The sequence below is a fragment of the Ovis aries genome, chromosome 19, assembly GCF_016772045.2.
Source record: "Ovis aries strain OAR_USU_Benz2616 breed Rambouillet chromosome 19, ARS-UI_Ramb_v3.0, whole genome shotgun sequence".
Lineage (NCBI taxonomy): Eukaryota > Metazoa > Chordata > Mammalia > Artiodactyla > Bovidae > Ovis > Ovis aries.
Genome location: NC_056072.1, coordinates 36913253 through 36935816, shown reverse-complemented (window position 1 = coordinate 36935816; position 22564 = coordinate 36913253). Strand labels below are relative to the sequence as shown.

At 39.2% G+C, this 22564-nt stretch overlaps 1 protein-coding gene across 9 annotated transcripts in view; it reads right to left on the bottom strand.

Annotated features, from left to right (window-relative positions):
* ADAMTS9 (ADAM metallopeptidase with thrombospondin type 1 motif 9) overlaps positions 1–22564 on the bottom strand; it is a 162402-nt gene that overhangs the window by 110271 nt on the left and 29567 nt on the right. For all 9 annotated transcript variants that reach the window (XM_060402249.1, XM_015102339.4, XM_042236610.2 and 6 more), the window contains exons 5-12: positions 22185–22268; positions 21968–22083; positions 20925–20965; positions 20705–20810; positions 16179–16325; positions 14621–14762; positions 10743–10850; positions 4504–4649 (exon numbers count right to left, since the gene is read on the bottom strand). In XM_060402249.1, coding sequence (XP_060258232.1) covers positions 4504–4649; positions 10743–10850; positions 14621–14762; positions 16179–16325; positions 20705–20810; positions 20925–20965; positions 21968–22083; positions 22185–22268 — 890 coding nt within the window. The remainder of the gene's footprint in view (positions 1–4503; positions 4650–10742; positions 10851–14620; positions 14763–16178; positions 16326–20704; positions 20811–20924; positions 20966–21967; positions 22084–22184; positions 22269–22564) is intronic.

Sequence of the window (22564 nt, the reverse complement as noted above, 5' to 3'; positions counted from 1 at the left end):
ACTTTCCCACAGCAGCCAATTCTCAGTATTTCAAAAGATAGATCTTTCTGGACTCAGTATGGGGTTATGTCCTGATTAGACCCATTGTAATTTGAAAAATATCTTAAAAGTTGAAAATGCATTTAATACACTTCTGAAGAGCCTGCCTTTAATATGCTCAGAACACTTATGTTAGCCTACAGTTGAGCAAAATCATCAAACATAAAGCTTACTTTATAATAAAGTATTGACTATCTCATAATGTATACTGAAAGTAAACAGTAGAATGTTTATCTAGGTACAGAATGGTTAGAAGCATATCAGTTATTTACCCCTATGATCGCATGGCTGACTGGGAGGTACAGTGGATGCTGCTGCCCAGCATTATCAAAGCATCATACTGCATATCAGTAGCCTGACAAAAGACCAAAATTCAAACTCTGAAGCACTTTTTCTCTTCTGCATGTGCTCCTGCTCAGTTGTTAAGTCATGTCCGATTCTTTGTGACCTGCCAGGCTCCTCTGTCATGGAAGTTTCCAGGCAAAAACACTAGATTCGGTTGCCACTTCCTTCTCCAGGGGATCTTCCCAACTCAGGGATCAAACTCTTGTCTCCTGTGTCTCCTGCATTAGCAGGTGGATTCTTTACCACTGAGCCACCTGGGAATCCTAGCGTATTGCTTTTGCATGACTGTAGAGAAATCTTAAGTCTAACCAACATAGGTTGGGGACCATCTGTAACTTCATCCAACTCAATACCTCAAAAAAACTTCACAGCCAAATGAGGGACTAATTTTCTTAGGTGAAATATACACATGTTTATTATTCTATTTATGGAAGATTTCATAAGCAGTTGCTAGAGTCAAAGCCTAAATGGAAATATGCAGTTTACAATCTTGTCTTTTTCTCAAATCTATGAGCTCATTCTTTAATTTGACCTACCAACTTAAAAGCAAAACAGAAGTATAAGAAGAAGGAAATATTTTGCCTTTCTTAAAAAAAAAAAATCTGCATGATTTTTTAGTTTGATAGACCATAACAATTCTGTAATTCAGTTTGTTCTAGTCACCAGGAACCTCAGAGCCAAATTTAGAGCACAAAATAACTATATGGCCCAATGGCCTGGTAATGCATCTTCTATATCTAAAGCTTTGTCTTGTTTTGGGACCCCAAGTTCTGCTTTTGGTGGTTCTGATTTAAAATTTCATCCTATGGCATGTTTCTTATAGATCAGGTGACCATGTAATTGTTTAATTCAGGACATTTTGAGAATTGAAAGGAGAGCTATCGATAACTTCTCCAGGATAACACATGTAAATGGGGACTATCCTTACAGACCAAAACATATGCTTATCTTATATGTAGGACATCAATCAAAAAAGGGACTAAAAAAGTAATGCATGTGAAGACAAAACATTAGGGCTCCACTGTCATGATGGTGTACCGATGGGACCAAACACATTTTGGGGATATGAAATTAGAAAGGATATGCTTTCTAAAGTTTGCTCTTCTAGTATAGTGTAATTCCATGCACATGGCAAGGCTGCTTCCCTTTTTAAGCTTACATAAAGAAAAAAGTACATAGCTTAAAGTATCTAGATACTAAATAAATATATTATTGAATCCCATGAATACAGTGAAAATTTTAAGAACAATCCAGTGTTCTTGAGAGAGGCCTACCACATATTCTAAAAATGAAGCTCCTCATTATATTCTAAGGGCTTCTGAAACTGAGAAGAGCATTTTGCCAGCCAACGTGGCGGCCAGGAGTTCCGTTCTTTCAAACTTCTTGAGAATCTGGACTGCAATCACTGGCACATTCTACATAACAAACCATCTGCTCTGCTAATTTCTCTGAACAAGCTTTTAAACTGATTTGGACCTGTTTTTCTCTTTTCAGTGTCCCTCTTTCTTGTCTAGCTGACTTCCCCAGCGCCATCGTAATCTCAGTTACGAGAGGCAGACTCCTTCCTTAGTAGTTCACAGGGACATCCCCAAGTACACATAACTTGGAGGAGTTTAATGAAATGATGTCAGTGCTGACACTCAACTAGGTGGGTTGTATTATTTTAAAACTTCCCATAGCAAACATCCAGGATAAGAACATCTAACTGAAGTCTTTAAAGATCAGTTCCTAACTTCTGAAGGCGAGGATCTCTGCTTCGCTTTGAAGCTCAAGATCTTTCCCTGCTGAGATCTTTACACTGAGTGCTTTTCTTTGCCTGGCACATTCCAGTTATGGTGTTATTTATCTCTTTCCACACTACTTTTAGAATTGCTCTAACACTGTAAAAACAAAACAAACACACACAAAAACAAAAAACCCACTTCTTTTGAATGGAATATTCTTGAGTCAAAATGTTAAAAGTGCCTGCTATTTGCAATATCCACAGTCCCATGATAATAATAGCTTATTATGATAACAACAGGGCCTCTCTGGTGGCTCAGTGGTAAAGGATCCGCCTGCCAAAGCAGGAGATGCAGGTTCAATTCCTGGGTCAGGAAGATCCCCTGGAGAAGGTAATGGCAACCCACTTCAGTATTCTTGCCTGGAGAATCCCATGGACAGAGCCTGGCAGGCTACAGTCCATGGGGTCACAAAGGAGTCAGAAATGACTCAGTATCTAAATAACAACAGCAACAACAACATGATAGAAACAATTTGGTTCAATGTAGCCAAATGTTTTACATTTTTAAAAAATTCACCATATTTGCTGCTAGCTTAAAATGTTCTGTTTTAAAACTTCAACAATATAAGCAGCTAAGATTACATAACCAATCGATTTTAACAAGCAAGTTGTGGAACAATATATATAGGATGACTCATATTTTATGTTATGTGATACTTATTTTATGTAATACATATTAGATCGATAATCTTTCTAATTATTTTTTAGTGGTTATTTCTAGTGGGGAGTAGGGGAGTAGGACTAATAATGACAGTAAGTTTTGATATCATACACTTTTGTATCTGATTTTTTTGAAAACACCTACTATATTTACATTGTATTTTTTTAAACTTTTAATTTTGTAGTGAGGTATCACTGATTAACGATATTGTGATAGTTTCAAGTGAACAGCAGAGGGACTCAGCCATACATATACATATGTCCATTCTCTACATTATTATTTTAAAAGCTAATACTAAACATAGACTTTATAGGAAAATCTAATGTATATTAGTTTATATACATAGCTACAGGGTTAGTTTTACAGATCAGTCTTTATCTTATAGACTTGTCCTTAAACATTTATATTATGTGGATATGAAACAATCTTGGACTATGAACAAAAATAAATTAAAATAAATTGATCGACATCTGTCATTTGGACTATACAGAGTGTTTATGTGACCAGGGCTTGCAATGACAGGCTAAAGCTATATTCTTTTTTGTATACACAATTCAGATTTTCATTATTAAAAAATGGCACCTTTGTCAACAGGAGGCCCTTTTCCTACTCAGGGAGAATCAGCTGGCCTGAGTAGCTATTACTACGTCAGGACTTCAGGGTTAGGGTCTGCAGTAAAACCTAGTCTACTGCACTAGCCCACTTTGCTCCTCAACCTGCTTGCTTCTCTCTCCTATCCAGTCTGTTATCCCTAATACAGGCTGTTAAAAATTAAAGAGTACTGCTGAGCCAAACCGTTTTGCATAATCCCAAAGCAGCTGGTTCTTAAAGATGGTTGTGAGTCTGCATATCTAAAAACTAATCTGGGACGACCTCTTGGGCTATACAGCTTTGATGGTAATAAAAGCATGTATTATTTTCTGTTCCTTTAAGCTTTATACATCTTAGAACCAGACAAAATTTGATATTACTCCTTATAATGAAGATAGCAACTTTTAAAATCCGCTTATAAATAGCCTCTCCCCCAAAACACGTCTGTCATAATGAGATGCTGGGGGAAAAGCCTGTGGACTTTATTTGAACATGTAAGTTTCAACAAGGTTTGGCTGGTAAGAGACCACTATGGTCACTCGCTGAGAATCACCCTGAAAAGCGGTTGTAGGATGGGACCTCAAGAGTCAGGGAAAAAATAGTTTGATTCAAAAGTAAATCCTGACTTAGGCTTCCAGGTCCCTTGGGGTTCACTAATGCCACCTTGGGGGTCTGTGTGCCCTTTCTAGCATTTCAGTTACTAAGTAGAAAGTTAACATTTATCTACAATCTGGGTGGAAATGTCCAATTTCTTTGTTTCCTAATGAACATCTACTTGTTTGCTTTATTAGCATGCTACCCCAGCCCTTGGTGGGGGGTGGGGGCCAGTGAGACATTCCTGAATGTCAAAGCAACACAAAGCATCTACCATTTAACAGATAAAGCTTTTAAAATAAAGGGTCACAGCAGAAAAATAATACAGAGGGATAGAGCATAGATACCATTGGTCTGGGCAGTCCTAGAAGTCCACTCACTTTATAATTTGGAAAGAGCTCTTCACTTGCCTCAATTTAAATGACTTCCTCTCTAGGAATTTTCCACCCCAAGCACCCCAGTAGTAAGAGCGATAAGCTCGTGGACTTACTCTGGTCTGTTGCACTCGCGAATGGCTGTTTTGATGCCCCCTCCACATGTTCTTGAGCAGGTTCCAAAGTGACTCCAACTTCCCCAGGATCCATCAGTCACAGGGACCTCCATTTCTTTGGGAACACAAAATCCAAACTTGCAGTGCTGTATTTAATAAGGGGAACAGTGAGGGAGAGCTCGGTGCTTGAGGTATTGCAGGACCCGCTGTCCTTTTAAATATACCGTACTATCATTGTTTTCCACGTGCTGGTTTGAAATGCTGCAATTTAATGATCTCTGTGAGTAATGGAAATGGTAGGGACTTTAACCTCTTAGTGATTTTAGGCTGTGTCTTCATTTACAACTGGCTTGAATAAAACAGGCCAATGAGTGGCTGGCTCCAGGCTGGCAGGGAAAGTCCAACGGCCAGCCTCGAAGCCCTCAATTAGTCTACTTGGAAAAACGAGGCGTGGAAATGGGCTGTCTACTGGTTGTAGACAGGGTTGAAATGAGTTATTGGATTTGCATAGTGCATCTCCATTAACAAGGCCTAGAGATGTTGTGAGTCTGGTAAAATATATTGCTTTACGGTTCCTCATGGATTTGAAAACCCAATTTTAATTAAATGGGAGAAGGGGAAAAAAAGCTAGTTACAAGATTACTATAAACTCACTCTAGCAGAAGATGAGACTAAAGCAAAAATGGACACATTACAGGGAGCCCTAAACTTTATTACTTTTGGGTTGCTAATGGTTTCAGATTCTTCAGTCTGGAGCAGGAAGAAGGCCCTGATGCTTTAAAGTAAAACAAAGTAAAACTCCCCAGCAGGACAAGGGAGTGGAGAAGCCCATTTCAACCCTCTGCCATTGTTGGGGTGTGAGGGCCTGACAAGAAGCTGAGGTCACTGAGCAACGCACAAAGGAAGAGGGGCAGCAGGAGAGTGACACCCCGCCGCTTGCTCAGATCTCTGAAGCGGAGCTGGTGGTGGCCACTGTGATTTATCTGCAGGGAGGACTCAGGTTAGAAGCAGAGTCAGGCGGTGGGGGAGTGCACGGGGAAACGGGACAGATAAGAGACTGGTGAAGCCCCTGTCAGTGGCCAGTCCCAGCAAAAGCCTGGCACACAATTATTTAAGAGTGCAGTTAGGCTTTCTCTACTCTGCCTTATGCCTTCTTCCTTATAATTATCCTCTTGAGTAACTGGGGCCACATCCCTCCCTCTGGGCTGTTTGGCTGAGGCTTAAAAGGTTAGGCATCCAAAGACTCCTGGACAACTCTGTACCCGAGAAATGTGGGCAGAGGCAGAAGTGACCACATCACTCCCCAAAATTATTTGTTTTCTTTATAGCAATCTTGAACATTCCTTGGAATCTATGCACATAAAAATCAGTGAGACAAGTGGTAGGGGACATGGGTAAACCTATGGCTCATTCATGTTGATGTTTGGTAGAAACCAATGAAATACTGTAAAGCAAATATCCCTTAATTAAAAATTTAAAAAAATCAATGAGAGAGGCAGCCTGGTGTACTATACAGCACCACTATCTAATAACATAACTTGTGCCACACATATAATTTAAGAAATTCTAGTAGCCACATTAAAACAAGTAAAAAGAACACTGAAATTAACTTTAATATCTTTTACTTAGCTCAAAATATCCAAGACATTATTATTTTTCCATATAGTCAACATAAAATTATAAGTAAGGTTTTCTTCCCATACTTTTTTTCATGCTAGGTCTTTAACACGTGGTGTATATTTTCATTTTAGCACATTTCAGTTCAGAATGACATTTCAAATGCTCGCTAATCATATGTGGCTAGTGGCTGCCCTATTGGACAGAGCAGATCTTAAGGGGACATAGCTTAGCAGGCAAATGGTCTGGTGGCGTGGGGTGGCCATTCTACAAATAAATTGTGACCTCTATTCCATAGCTGAAAAAATGAGAACCTATCTGCCAAAGTTGTTTTGAGTTTAACATGAGACAATGTATGGAAAGCATCTAATATACAGCTGAGGACACAGGAGATCCAACTTGAAAAAGGTTTGTGGTAATAACAGCAAATATTTACATTTAATAGCACTTAATAGTTGCTAGGCACTCAATAATAATACTACATATACATAATACTACTCTAAGTATTATGTACGTATTAACTTACTTAATCCTCATAGCATACTATGAAATAGGTATTGCTATTATCCCATTTTTACAGAAAAGAAAACAGAGGCACAGGGGGTTAATGTCAAACATCTGTTAAGGAGCTGAGCTAATACTGAAACATAGACAATCTGGCTCCAGAGTACACACTGTTAACTGTGATATATGCTGTCCTTCTACTGTTAGCAAATGGGAACAATTTTTGATATCTTAAACAGACTGAGATTTAAAAGCAAGATTAATGAGATGGTGAGGTGAGGTCGACAGTCAGAGGTGTCTACCCATTATCATTCTGTTCTTCATCCTTCTTAACAATCCACATTTCCCTGGATTCTTGTATAGGTAGAAATGGTCAAAGAAATGTTAGCAGAATTCATTGGATAAGATTCCTGGGATGGTCCTTTTGCCTCTTTGCACCTTGTCCTTTGGTTTCATTCTGACTGGGACTCAGATTCAATGGCTGGAGCTATAGCAGCTATTTTGTGACATTGAGGATGATGGCCATTTGCATATGATAGTAGAACAGAAAGCAATTAGGAGCCTGTGTCTCTTATTTTGTACACCTACCATGGCAGCTCCATGACCTGCTTACATCTGACTAGTTTTTGCATGTGTGTGTGTGTCAGAAAAAAAGCCAATTTTCTTATACTACTACAATTCAATCTGACCTGAACAAAATTCTTAATTAATATACAATTGAGGTTACAGCCAATGCCCAAATGCAGCCCTCAAATCTTGATATCAAATACACATTTTATAAATTCTACAAACTAAAGAGAACATTCCTATGGCTAGTCATGGACTCTAATAATGAGAAGTTGTTTGGAAATATATTCTTTTTTCCTCACAACACTTCAGTCTTTAGTCTGTTGGCCTCTCTATTCTATAGACTCTACCTTCACACAAGAACAATATTCTTCAAAGTGACCATAATTCTCATTAAGTATTACCATAAACCAGAGCAGAATAAGGGCATAGGTTAGTTAACAATGGATTAAAATGTCCTTATAGGGACCCTTCTTAAAAGAAAACCTAAATAAAACTCTTCTGCAACTTAAATATTTCTTACTGATATGACCACTGATGGGGGTTCAAAGGGAAGGGAGAACCTCAGAGGAAGAGGGAAGAACCTGAGGTGAAAGAGGCTGGAAGTGGGGACTGTTTGGCAAACACGTGTCAAGTTAATCTATTTTACCAAGAAACTAAACAAACAATAATTATATACTAGAAAAACCATTACATCATAACAAAGCATTAAGCAACTGGTGGAGCTGGAGCCAAAACATAATCGGTGTTTCCTAAAAGCACCCAGAATCATTTAAATGATATTTTACATAAATGTTTTTCTAAAGAGACTGGAAGAAGGACTTGGAGGTCAATTTTGTCCCAAAGAAGCTTAAAATACAAGAGTTTCAAACCTCAGATTTACAAACAGGGTTAAAATGAAAATGTTAATGGACTTAACAAGAGAATGGAAAAAATAAAGGGACATGAGAGAGCCATTCATCAAAATAACATTGTGTCAGCAGTCCAAGACAGATTACTGCTGAGGGAGCAGGGCAGAGAGAAGAGAAAGGAAAAAAATTTAACCTAGCAGCAAAAGGAGTCAGAATTTGCTAGAGAAAAGGATAAGGTTTTACTGCCAATTTGATGAAAACAAAACAGAATGGAGAAACACAGAACATTTGTGCAAACATATTCACCATCTTATTTGTAAAATGCATAAATGCTCTTCTGGGAAATAAACACACAAACAGCCATGTCTTTAATATAAGCTACTAGACTTCGCCACTTTAGTAAAAGAAACTAAAAATGTACCCATCATGTTCTCTGCATAGCTGCTTTTCTGAAAGTGTTCAGACTCTGCCCTTTGGAATGCCTTGAAGTCTCTTGCTTTTGCTGAACAAACGCTTACAAGGTAAATGTGTTTTTGAAAGATCTCCCCAAATCCCCCATTTATCAGGTATGAGATTATACTATAATCTTTTATCTTCTGCTACTGTTACAGAAGATTAGAAAAAGACACAATAGACATCTCAAGTACTACATGGAGCTTGGTAGCCTGTACATGACTATTTTACTAAATACAATTCATGTCATCATATGATTGACAGTTCTTTGTTAAGGTTTTTCCATCAGTAATATGTATCAGATTTAGACATAATAGGTGGATATATCAGATTGACTAAGAACCATGACACAATACCAGTGATATCTTTGAGCTCAAACAGACTCAATTTAAATGAATAGTTGGCTGGTTCCAACTCAGATCAACTAACTAAGTTGTCAACCATGTCTACCGTCATCTCGCATCAACTGATAGCAGCTGTATGGGTGACCACATATAGAAGGATGCTGAAGCTACATCTTCATTGAGGAAGAACGAGTGAATTCTGATGGCTGACGTGGAAGCCTGGGAACCATATTTCCACTCAAACCTAAGACTCTTTTGGCCATCAACAACACCCTGAGTTAAATGTTTTGCAAAAAGTGAAAGGTTCACTCTGACCAAGTAGATATATTTCTTTCTAAGTGAGTGAAAGTGGCAGTGCAAAAGTTGTTATGCTAATGTCCTTACAAAGTTTTGTTAGGCTGCTCTTGGAGAAAGCTCTGTTCTCAAATGCTAAGGTCCTAGCTGTAGAGAAGTGAGACCAGAGCTGATAGAGTAACCAAGCTAGGTCAAGTACGAAATCATCTTCATTGCAACTTTATAAAACCACTCTACTAAAATTTTAAAAAATTGAAATTACTCTAAGAAATGAGTGGATAAGCTATTAGTTCTCCTACTTGACCACAGAGACTTCAAGAGCTTGGTGAGCTTGAATTATAGCCACACCCTGCAGTTGCGGAGCCTGCAACCCCTTCAGACACAGAAAACAAAGAAGAGAAATGGGGATGGACGGAGGGGTACCTGTGAGGACTCCACCCAGAGTGAGGCTGAATGACCTTGGGCAAGTCAGACTCTTGAGAGTCCCTTGGACTGCAAGGAGATCAAACCTGTCAGTCCTAAAGGAAACCAGTCCTGAATATTGGTGATGGATGGGGAAATCTGTATGCTGCAGTCCATGGGGGTCCCAAAGAGATGGACATAACTGAGCGACTCAACTGAATGGAAGTCACTTCTCCTCTGTGTTCCCTATCTATAAAATCAGGGATGGGATAGGTAAGTTCCTCATCTCTGAGAACCACATGTTTCCATGAAAACACTGGGAGCTACTGATTCCTAAGAAAAACAGAAAATCAGATGAGAACAAAATAATAAAAGTGAGTAAAGTGGACGATGAGAGAAGTGAGGAGAAAGCAAAAAACTTAAGTAAGGATGACATGAGACTCAGATATAGTACAGGGATTGCATCACAGCGAAGTGACAGAATACCATTTTCTTTATGAATTTAAAAATCAGGTTCATATCTAAAACTTTTGGTAAGTAAATCCTTAACATACTACCTTTTTTTTTTTCTTAAAAGATAGACACCAGGTGCAAAATGTTACATTAAAAATACTTGTAGCTGTTGGGATGTTGTTATCACTAGGCTATACAAGCAGCAGATTTTGTTTGGTTACTAACAAATAAATGGGAACTATTATAACTAACTCAGAATTTGGATTTGCAAATAACCCGGGTGACATCACAGCTCCATTAAGTGATCAATACTGCCTGGGAAAAGCCTAGTATGCAAGTAGTGAACACAGTAAGTCTTTCTGTATTTTCTTGAATTTAAGATATTCCAACAACTTAACAGCCTTTTCCACTGCCACTCTAAGAGAGAGAGAGAGAGAGAGAAGATATGTACCTCACATTAAATGTTCCCATAAATTGAAAAGCACATTGGAATTTCAAAAACATTAAAATGAGAAAAATATGTCTAATAAATTGAGGAAATAATGATAGCTATGTCCCTTGTGTCAGTATTAGGGTGTAAGGTAAGTTTGCACAATTTTCAAGAGCAAAGTTGAACCTCCTACCTCAAAAAAGTATTATGCATGCTGAAACACACTGCGTTATCTTATGCTCTCAACAATGGTAACTGAGCCTACAGCCCAGATCTTGCCCACATCTGCCCCAAGACAGAAGAACAGATCGGGGCGTTACTTGCCTTTCCAGGCTCATCACACTCGGTCCCATCAGCCCAGGGCGTGTGCTGAGTTCGGCAGCCTTTGTGCGCTCCATCCACGTTATTGCACCAGAGCCGTCTACACTGCATCTGCGCAATTCAGTTGAAGACAATTCAGTGACAATATGATTCAGTGATATCAAGCAAGGCAAGGGTTGCTTTCAACAAACGTTTTGCCGCTGATGTAGAGTATAGGTTAGAGAGGGGTTTTTTTTTTCTTGGTCTGATAAATGATAAAATATTCCAATGGATACAGAGAGCAGCCCACAAGACACACTTCTATGCCTGGTAGGGTCTGCAGGGATGTCAGAGGGGAACTACTGTGCAACAGGAACATACAAGATGCCATTTGGTCCTAGTAATGTCTCCCCAAATTACAGATGAGGAAACTGAAGCTGGCAGAACAAAGGGCAGGTCAGTATCACAATGGAAATTTATGATGTGAGTTTAGGTTTGCGGTGAGCTATGATTGGCAAATAGATGGGGAAACAGTGGAAACAGTGGCTGACTTTATTTTTCTGGGCTTCAAAATCACTGCAGATGGTGATTGCAGCCACGAAATTTAAAGATGCTTACTTCTTGGAAGGAAAGTTATGACCAGCCTAGACAGCATATTAAAAAGCAGAGATATTACTTTGCCAACAAATGTCCGTCTAGTCAAGGCTATGGTTTTTCCAGTGGTCATGTATGGATGTGAGAGTTGGAAAAAAAGCTGAGCACCCAAGAACTGGTGCTCTTGAACTGTGGTGTTGGAGAAGACTCTTGAGAGTCCCTTGGACGGCAAGGAAATCCAACCAGTCCATCCTAAAGGAGATCAGTCCTAGGTGTTCATTGGAAGAACTGATGTTAAAGCCGAAAATCCAATACTTTAGCCACGTGATGCGAAGAGCTGACTCACTGGAAAAGACCCTGATGCTGGGAAAGATTGAAGGCAGGAGGAGAAGGGGATGGCAGAGGATGAGATGGCTGGATGGCATCACTGACTTGATGGACATGGGTTTGGGTGGACTCCGGGAGTCGGTGATAGACAGGGAGGCCTGGCATGCTGCAGTTCATGGGGTCACAAAGAGTCGGACACGACTGAGCAACTGAACTGAACTGATGATTGGAGAGAAGGTTTTGATTTCTGTTGTGATTAGTTTTGGTTTGACTTGATGTTAAAACTGGTATTTTTTCCTACTAAGCCATACATAGTACGTCAGAAGAAAGAGGGGACAAAATATCAGTAATATTGCAGGCATGTAAAAAATATGAACAATAACATAATGGATACCCATATGTCCACCTCCCAAATTAAGAAAGAAGACACTTCATGGGCCCAGCCTTGTACGCTCATTCTCAATCCCAATCCCTTCTCTTTCTCCACATAGGTAACCATTGTTCTAGTGATGCTCACCGTCTCACCATTCCCATTGCTTTTACTGTGTGTGTGTACATGTGCTCAGTCATGTCCCACTTTGCGACACCATGGACTGAGTCTGCCAGGCTTCCCTGTCTATGGGATTTTCCAGGAAAGAATACTGGAGTGGGCTGCCATTTTCTCCTCCAGGGGATCTCCTCACTGAGGGACCAAACCCATATCTCCTGCACTGGTAGGTAGATTTTTCACCACTGAGCCACCTGGGAAGCCCACTGTTTTTACTACAAATGTTTAAATATCTACCAATAATGCACAATACTTTGGCTTTAAACAAACAATGCTATTCGCTATTTCAGAACACACAGAGGCATCCTACAATTTGCTATTTGTTTCCTCTATGCACTGTGCTTTTTAGAGTTGTCCAAGTTGATATATTTAGCTCTATTTCAGGCCATACAATTTTTTTTCTTGTAGTGTAGCTTGTTTTATTTATGCCACAAATATTTCAAAGAAATTACAAAATACTCAAATGGAGAGAACACAGAAACCACAATTTTTAGGTGTCTACTCTGTTTACACTGTGTAATCTCAAGGCAAACTACTCATATATACATTTAGCTTCAAGATACATATAAAGGTAGCAAATCAGAATGTACCCTGCTCTGCCGCAGTGAAGTGAAGCACAACCCTTGAGGACAGTGAACAAGATACACGCAAAACATGGAAGAGCAAAACTCAACTCCAAAGCAAGGTAGGAAACCAAGGAGTTGGATTTCAAATACACTGCAGAGGCCCAGGGTCTCCTACACAACCTGGAGCTGACCAGGTGGGCTTTTCAGGTTGTGGGCTTCCACATGGAAGAATCCCTGTGCTTCACCTGGGGACAAGGGGAGAAAACCAAACTCTATCGAGAAAATGCCTTCAGACAGTTTTCAAGTACAGACTTCAAAGTACTTCACTCTCTTCTCTGGAAACGTAGATGATAGAGAGAGGACATGAAGAAGGTTTAACTGAACAGTAGGCATCGTGCAGTCGCAAAGAGTCAGATACAACTGAGTGAATGAGCACACACACACAGGCACCATGTCCTACCCAAAGGGAGAAGACGAAGGGCAGGCAGGAGCGGGGCATCTGTGTAGGAGCTGGGAACATCAGGAGCGCCCGGCAGGAAGAGGCCTGGCTCAGAGATGAAGAGTCTGCAGCAAGAGCCTGCCCAGGTGTCATGTCACTAGCCCCAGGGACACAAATGTCCTTAGCCAAAAAAATAACTGTTCCCATGATGATAAGAATAAACCACAGTCACAGAAGAAAAATTCAGAAGGTACTATTTTTTTGTTTAATAGAAAAAAAAGGTTTAAATTACCCAGTCTTTTCTGAAGCTCTTCTCCCCCTTTTACATTGAGAAAATACTCAGTAAAATAATTCTTTATCCTGGTATTTTAATTTAAAACTATAGCTGGAGCATGTTCCCATGTATAATCACTTTTCAATTTTTGTATAATAATATTTCATTAAATGAAGATGGTGCAGTGGTCAAGAATCCACCTGTTAGTGCAGGAGATGCAAGAGGCTCGGGTTTAGTCCCTTGGTTAGGAAGATGCCCTGGAGGAGGAACTGTCAATCCACTCCAGTATTCTTGCCTGAGATATCCATGGACAGAGGAGCTTGGTGGGTTCACAGTCCACAGGGTCACAAAGAGTCAGATGCAACTGAGCAAGCATACACATTAAGTTTGCTTAACCTTTCTATTCTTGTGCTTGTAGGTCACTCCTAATGTTTGCTATCATGAATAACAGAGAAATGAACATAATCATGGATACATTTTACATAAAATATTTTGTTATTTCCATGGAATCACTGTTCACCAGCTATCTCTGAACTTCTCCCAGAAAAACACCCAAAGGAATAGAATGGGGCATCCCATAGAAGAACAGTTCTGCTAAGCCTCTTGTTAACCACTGGATCATATCATTGGTCCAAATGTTCATAACACATACATCAAAGAATCACACACTTGCCAGTTGAGCTACCACCAGAAATGATTTCAAGCCCCAGGCAGTCATAGGACATGGTCTTGACAAGCTAAAACAGGGAAACAGTTTTGTCTCATGAGTTACTGAATCTAGAAGACTCCCTATAATAAAAGTCTTCTGGACAAGCTGGTGGGAAGACAAAGGAGACACAGAGAAAAAAGGGCTGAGCTCTGTCATTACCAGCTCTGTTACTTTGTCCCCCACTGAGTCTCACTTGCCCACTTACAAAATAAAAACCATAATGGTATCTTCCTTTTGGGCTGAGAGTGAAATGACAAATTTCAGGAAACATCCAGTGCTGAGAACTATTACTGTTTATCCCCATCATCATCATTACTATTACTCTTAATAGTCAATGGACCACTCAATGAGTGGTATATGTTAGCATGAGAATCCAGTGGAAAACTATGAATAAAAAAAAGTTCACAATCCAGTTATGAGGGTAGATAGAGACCCCAGACACTTACCATATATGGGCACACCTGAGAACCTGGTCCAAAAATCAATTCACATTGTTTATTCACGTTGTAGAGGAGGCCTGGCAGTTGATGAGGCAAAGGATAGGGTCTGTATTCAGGTTCGTTAAGCAAACATTCACCGTAACCAGTGCTGCGGGAAGCAGAAAAATGCAGGTGGTAAGGGCAGTGATAAGATGTGACTGTCAGAGTCTCCAGAAGACAGTGCAGGTCATTCTGTCATGTTAGTGGTAGCAAAGATCATTCTTTTGTTGTTTCGCTTTTGCTCTATTCTTTTCATCCAAACTTGAGTCCAGAAGCTGAAGTCCTACTTTTTGGTGTATACTTGTTTTGGAACCACTGGCTACACATACAACATGCATGCATGCACGAATGCTCGCTCACTTCAGTTGTGTCTGACTCTTTGTGACCCCATGGACTGTAGTTCCCCAGGCTCGTCAGTCCTTGAGACTCTCCAGGCAAGAAGACTGGAGTAAGTTGCCATTTCCTTCTCCACGTATACAACCAGGGGGAAATGTATACCTGCTTCAGCCTTTATCACATCTCAGGGCAATTACTCTAAAATGTTTATTTTTTGTCATCTTTTCCAATGGAGTATAAGCTTCTTAGGGGTAAAAGCTTGTTTGGGGTGAAAAAGTTTGTTTTTCACCCAAATATGGGATCCTGTCCATAGCAATCCGTGTTTAGTAAATATTTGCTGATTGAATGGGTAAGTGAATAAATGACTATAGTAAGAAACACTTTAGATCATTGTTTGAAAACAAAACAAAACAAAACAAAACCCAGCAACCTGCCAGTTCTTCCATGTTTCTGCAAACACATCTTCTGGAAAATTCACACCCAGTGAGTTCTGATTAACAAGCCCCCTCTTCCCTGTGGCTGGGGAAATACACACCCAGTGACCTTGGGATAATCACTTAACCTTCTGTACATCTGGGAGAGAAGAGCAATAAATCTGTGACACAAGGATATTGTATAAAGTAATTGTATCCTTGAGCATCCTGGTGGGAAACTTAAAATAAAAGCAAAAAAGGAGAAAGAGGGAAGAAGATAAAGAGAGACAGAGAGAGGATGTTTTTAATTCAACAACATGGAGGTCTGTGCAATTTTCATCCACCCTGTAATGTTCTTTGGGGATGTCTCACTTCCCTATCTCTTTCCAACCCCAAATTACTAACTTGTAATGAAGCACTAACTTGTACTAGAAGCACATAAAGATTTGCCTTCCTTCATCATGTTATCACATTCATGGTCTCTTCCCCAAGACCTGAACAGATTTCATAGCTTTACCAAGAATGAAGCAACATTTACATATTCTTTTTAAGATCTCAACATTTTCTTCAGCTCAGTCTGCAGTATTCTAAGTGCTGGCGAGGACATGAACTACACAGATGTCAGAGAGTATTTTTCTTTTCCCTCCTCCCAGGAATGTCAACAAAAATAACAACTCAAAAGGAATGCTTGACTCTACGTTTTCTTTCCCACAATGAGTTCACTGCATGTAGGTCAGATACTAGCATGAAGGCTGTACTCAAAGTTCGAGTCTTACTCTAAAAATTCAGTGATATATTTTCGACTACACTTTGACCACATCCAGGGGTTGGTGTTGAAGTTCAATGTTGGGGCCATGACATGCTGGGGGCTCTTGATTCCTTCTTCTTTGCACTTATTGTTGTCATCATGAGGCATGTTGAACCTAAGGCCGAGAAGACAATGATAAAAAAAACAGTTAATAAACAATAAGGGACTGAGCTCTGAGAACGCAGCTAAGAGAAAAAATTTAACAGACTACTGCATTATGGATAAGAACCTGAATCCTGGTGAGCAGAACAAAACTTAACTAGAGGAGTAAAGGTAGAGAATAGAATAAAACATATTTTTGACTCAACTGAATGTAAAGTGCCTTTAATGTAAAAAAAAAACAGAAAAAGATGTGAACTGGGCCATCATTTGGCTTAGCTGTATTCTGTGGGATTGCAGAGGCTCTGCATGTGCTGTAGCTGGTGCTAGAATACAGTAGTTGGAATTCCTAACAAGCTGTTAAAGGCCAATTTATAGAGTCAAGAATTTGGCAGGTTATGATAACACTATTCACATAAAGAGTCAGTCAAGTGTCAAAACCTGAAGCCAAAAGCTTTCTAATGAGAGGCTCACGGTGGGTCTTGGCATCTCCTCCTTTTTGGGTCAGGTTGACAGACGCTAAAACCATGTAAGTATACCATTATAGAGCTATACAAAGTTCGTGCACAATAAAACCCATTAAGGAAAGCTGCAAGCATGGAAACCAGAGGCGTGCCAATGCAGTTGGCTTAACTCAGAGATGGCAAATAGTTTCAAGCTTCACGCCAATGACAATTGATTGGTACTGGCTTCCTGAAAATCTGGACACAAAAGAATTCTTAAACTAATCCAGGTTCCACCCCAAAAAACGGCTATGATGGAGTGCCAACGTCCTCTTGGGTCTGGGAGGGAACTCAGCAGCAGCATTAACACATATTTGCCATTCTTGGCTTAGAGAAAGGAAGTGGGGGAAAAAAATGACAGGAAGCATTTCTCAATCCAGAAACATCAGTTCTATGAGCCACATGCCTTTCTCAGTCAGATAATTATCCACTGGGCAACAACCTCACAAGGGCTCTCCTCTCTGGATGACTATTCCTAATCACAAAACTGATGCATGTGACTAACTTGGCATTTAGGGAGAAATTCCCCTGACTTTACTTCATATCTTTAGATATGAAAACAAGAAAGTCAGACAGAAGTAAACTGACTTGCTTTATATAAAAATAAAAGCTGGAATAAAAGTCTGTGAGGTCCATCCCAGTAATTTCTCATGTTTTATTTCCTTTTTCTTTTAAAACCTTAGGCCCCTCAATAATTGCCAGATGAGAAAACTCCAACTCTCTTGGTTGGACTTAATAGTAACGGATGTGTAAGAGTCTATTTTCTTAAAGAAATGACTGCCCAGAATTCTAAAGCCCAGATGCAGGTTCAGTGTAACACCTCCATCAACAAACCTAATACAAGAAAAGCTTTCAAATCTTGCTTCTTTCTCTCTGGTGCAAAGGAGCTGGTGTTTATTCCCCATGCCAACATGACTCGATAAAATCCAGTTTATTTCATCATGTAAACAGAAAACTTTTTTTTTCATTCAAATGTCAGGCGCGTTTTTTCATAGCAGGGGTTGTATAACAATAATCCTTCATCAAGCACTTACTAAAAAATAATTAACAAGACTTTTTTTAGCATTCACAATGTACTAGCCAGTGTGTTAAACGCATTTGATGTTTTATTTAACTTAATTACTTATTTGACCCAATGAATAGTATGCTATTACTATTCACATTTTACAGAAGAGGAAATTGGAAAGCAGGAGGTTTAACTATTTGATCAAGGTCACATGGTTATTAAGTGAGCTAGAACTGGAGTTTACTTCAGTCTAATACCTCCTGTTTTGGAATATATACAAACTGCATTCTCTCTTGTAAGGCAAGATATGGACAATTTTTCAGGAACACTGTGTAAGGATTTCTGTGTTCAGTAGAGACTCAATTACTTCCCCAATTCTTCCTGACTCTTAGATTCTCAGTGTCTATGAAGCTGGTACAAGAAGGCAGGAGCTATTGTTGAAGCATCCAATGATGTTCAACAAATAGAAGGTTGGTTGCTTTTTCCTCCGAGCAGCTCTCGGATTTTATCAGAAAGTCATGACCATAACAACTTAACATTTAATTTTGAAAGAGTTAATTAGAAAATTTGTCAGAGAATATGGTAGGAAATTAAAAAAAAAAAAAGATTTTCACTTTTCTTAACATAAAAACAAAGTTACCTCTAGGAAACAAAGTGCCAAAACAAAAATAATTCACTAACAGGCTAGGAATACAACTTTCTGTTTAAGCCACAACTCACATCGTTCACCGATTACTTGATTTCTTACTTCCTGACACTTTTGAGATAGGGTGTATATGTTGTTTCCATCTTATAGGAAGGGAAATAGCATGTATTTTCCTCAAGTCAAAGGGAATGTTGTAACAATTCAGTCCAGATCTTGGTTATCTGGCTACCTGCTGACTTCTACCCTAGAACTGGTGCTCCAACATCATATGCTCCTATGCCTTCAGTAGCTACCACAATTTGGTTGGCTACTACAATTTGGTTAACTTAATATCTCTAAGCCAAACACACAGACTTAATAATATCTACTTTGTGGGGATTATAAAGATTAAGGGAGATAATATAAATGAAAGCTCCTGGAAACACACCAACAGCACAGTTTTTACAGAGGAGTTGTCTGTTAACTGTGAATTAAGACTTCTATATGGCATAAATATTTTGTTGTTGCTATTTAAAATTCTTACATTCCTTAAAATGTCAATTTTATAACCTGGCTATCTAAAAGAGGTTTATAAACTCTTTGGGGGAAAGGAATTAATAGGAAATTAATTATATTTCTTTACACAGTATATTTTTGTTAGCCCTATTTTGGGGGGAAGTGTTAATCTGTTAATCAAATACACCCTTGCCCTTGGAATACATTCTTGTCTCTGTAACTCTCCTTGTTCCGTGTTCTGGGGCAGGAATAGTTGCCCCATTGAAACATCACCCTATTCCTCACTATGAAATCTACATCTCCTATTTAAAGGTCTAAAGTAATTTACTAGGTTTCATGTAAAACAAATAAATGAAAATCCTCCAAAGATTCTGTTAAAATAAGTATGGGGGAACTGAGCTAAAATCAACACCTGAGTTAAAATCAATACAGGACTTGTCAGAACCTTTACTTCATGGTATTTGGCCTTGGCACTCCAAACATGGCTAGGAAATTTTTTTTTTTAATCACTGGATTACAACACTCTTATTTCGTCCCATAGACTATTCTCTTGGAATCAGTGTAAGAGTACCAAACTTTGCGAAATGCTCGCAGAGTAAGTAATTTTCAAATCTAGTTCCAAGAAATCCTTGAGTTTCATGAAGGTATTTGAGAAATCAAGGGACAGAGAGACGATGGACTAAGAAGGACTCTGACCCATCACCAAGGCTTAACTGAAAGTCATGCCTTTTTTATTCTGTAAATATTGAGCACCTTCTGATATTTCCATTGGAGAATAAAAGGAATGTGCTCTTAAAATATGCTTGAAATATATTCATTGTATGTGGAATTGGGATAAGAGATTGTGGAACTGGGATTAGAGATTCCTCTATATATGCATATTGCATTACACCTACCGTAGTACACTGCATATACAGTGCCTTCAAAAAACGTTTGGCAAACGAAAGAGTTTGCTTAATAGATGATGCTATCTCTAAAGTAAACATCTGACATGCAGGTCGATACAGAGCTATTTTTGAAAATTATTCCAAAAAGGTATAAGTAATTTAATCACTGTAGAAAGAAAAGATGACAGATAAAAAACTGGAATAATTTTAAGTAAATTTATACTGTTTTGCCCCACATTCTAATAAGGCTTTGTCGCTAAAGAACAAAAACGAAAAACCAATTTCATAATGACCAGACACTTAGTGATCATAAATAGGAAATGGTTTCTTTCTTCTCTGTATCTTTGTTCATTCTTTCCCCTGAAAGAGGGTCACCTCTGTTCTCAGAGGCTAGTATCTGAAGGACAAACTTGTATAACCAGAATCAGGAATGATCTGGGTTTGGGAAAATTGTGCAGGCCACAACAATGTTGGAGGACCCTACTAAACAAAGATAAGTTTTCGGGGCTGATATACTCTCTGCTTCAGTGGAAGGGGTAGAAAGACCTCCTTTCCTACTTCAAAGTAGAAGCACTTTGAAGTAGGAAAGGAGCATATTAGACCTTGCCTGGTAAACCTGTTCAGTTAAGCCAAAGAGACACAGGAGCTAAGGCTGAACAGGGTGCACTGCATTTACTCAGCTTTCTGAAGTCAAAGTCATTTCTCCCAACAAGGTTCAAAGCTTTTCAACCCTGCAAATTCAGCTATGCCTTGAGAAGTGTCTTACACCTTTTAAAGTCCAGTGAATGCTCACTGATGCGAAGGAACAAAAGTTTTAGGTCACTGCAGATTAAATGAAAATATGGAAAGGAAACATACACATGGCCCAGTTCATGGGCTATTGTGAAAGCTGTACTCAGTCCACTATCTTCACTGATAGAGCAGCTTCTGTATGGATCACAGATGGTTCCCAGTTCAGCCAGACCTATTAGAAAGGAAAACAAACAAAGAAGGATTTACTTTAGAAAGCATTTGTGGCTTGGAAGAAAAGCATGTCATAAAGTGCTGAAGCCAGAGAGGACACGCACAGCAGACTCACCTAATGTATCGCATTTGTCATGGGCTCTGCAGATATCCTGTCTGAAAGCAAAGCACACTTGCTTTAGGGCCTTGACACCCAACAGTAAACACCAATACAAGCAAACACTCCAGCCTTTCAGGTATTCACACCACCACTACGTTAGGGATGGGGAGGGATGACAAAAAGCTAGTTAACAGAGCCAGGGGTTTGCATCAAAAAATTTATGAATCACTGGCTTATAGATTAAAAGCTACATTGAGTAGTCTCCTGTCAACCAGGGTAGCCAAGGGCAAATGAAAATCTCTCCACCCAGGATTTTCCTCATACCTTGAAACAAGTGATTCTACTTTCTGAAAAAACATTCTGAGAAGGTTAGAAATGCCTTTCACTTAAGTTTAGTTAATGTTTTTGACCATATCAAAGATGGTTGATGGAAGACACAACTAGGCCAGCATTAATTCTGTACTGTCTGAGCCACCAGGGAAGCCCAAGGCCAGCACACTTCTTCGTTGCCCTGCATGGCATTTTAAATATTTTGAACTAGAAGCTACCATTTAAAAACTAGGAGCATTCACATTTTCAAAAAAAAAAAAAATCCTCATTTCTGGCTTCTTACAGAATCACAAAAGCTGGCAAGACTGTATGTATATCCTGCACAGTAATGACCAGCTCAATCTGAATGGCAGCTGCCCCCTCTATAAGGGCGTTTACTTTCAGGACTGTCTATCACACTTATTGCCTACTTGGTAACTATGGGTTAGTGGTTCTCAAGCAGCTGTGACTGTCCTCTCCCCCATACACCCTCAGAGAGCATCTAGCAATGTCTGGACAATAGTTTGGCTGTCACAGTCAAGAGGAGGGAGAGCTGCCAGTATACAATAGGTAGAGACAAAGGATGCTGCCAACCATCCCGCAGGGCACAGGGCAGTATCTGATCCAAAACGCCAGTAGTGCTAAAGCTGAAAAACTCTGGACTAGGGGCTGGCTAGCAGCAACACACAACCTTATCCCATCAACGTGACCAGAAACTAAAAGACTGGAAGGATAAGACGTCCATATACCTCGTTACAAGAACCGCTGTATCATGCTGGATTCCACCTGGATGGTTCTTTGAATGCTGCCACTGGCAAAAGTTTTTTAATGTTGTCTGGGCATTAAAAGATATGGAAGGTCCTTCCTAAATACAGACAAGAATTATGGTTGATCCACTGTACCAACATCAATTAGATATGCCATTTAGGATACAGAGAGAAGAAAAAAGAAATAAAACTTTATTACCTGTTCATTATGAATCACAACTAAGTTCACAATAACAATATTAATTAAATTTCCAATACTTGGGTCTTTATAGATAGAGGCTACCTGTAACCGAGATAAATTTTTCAGTTAATTGTGAATTCTTTGTAAGCAATAAGCAAATCACTTCTTAAGCTGGTCTCCATGGCTTTTTATGGTTCATAAACATATGCATTTTGGAGTTGTAAATTTTCATTCAGTCAACAAATATTTCTTAAAACTCTCTTTGTAAAATGCATAGATGGCAATTTCAGAGAGTAAATAAATGAGAGCAAGTTTAAATTTCAAGGTGTTTTCCAAGGAAACCAAATTGTCACGTAACTTAGCAGTTCTCAGTCCCAAAACACTGGATATTAACTTTT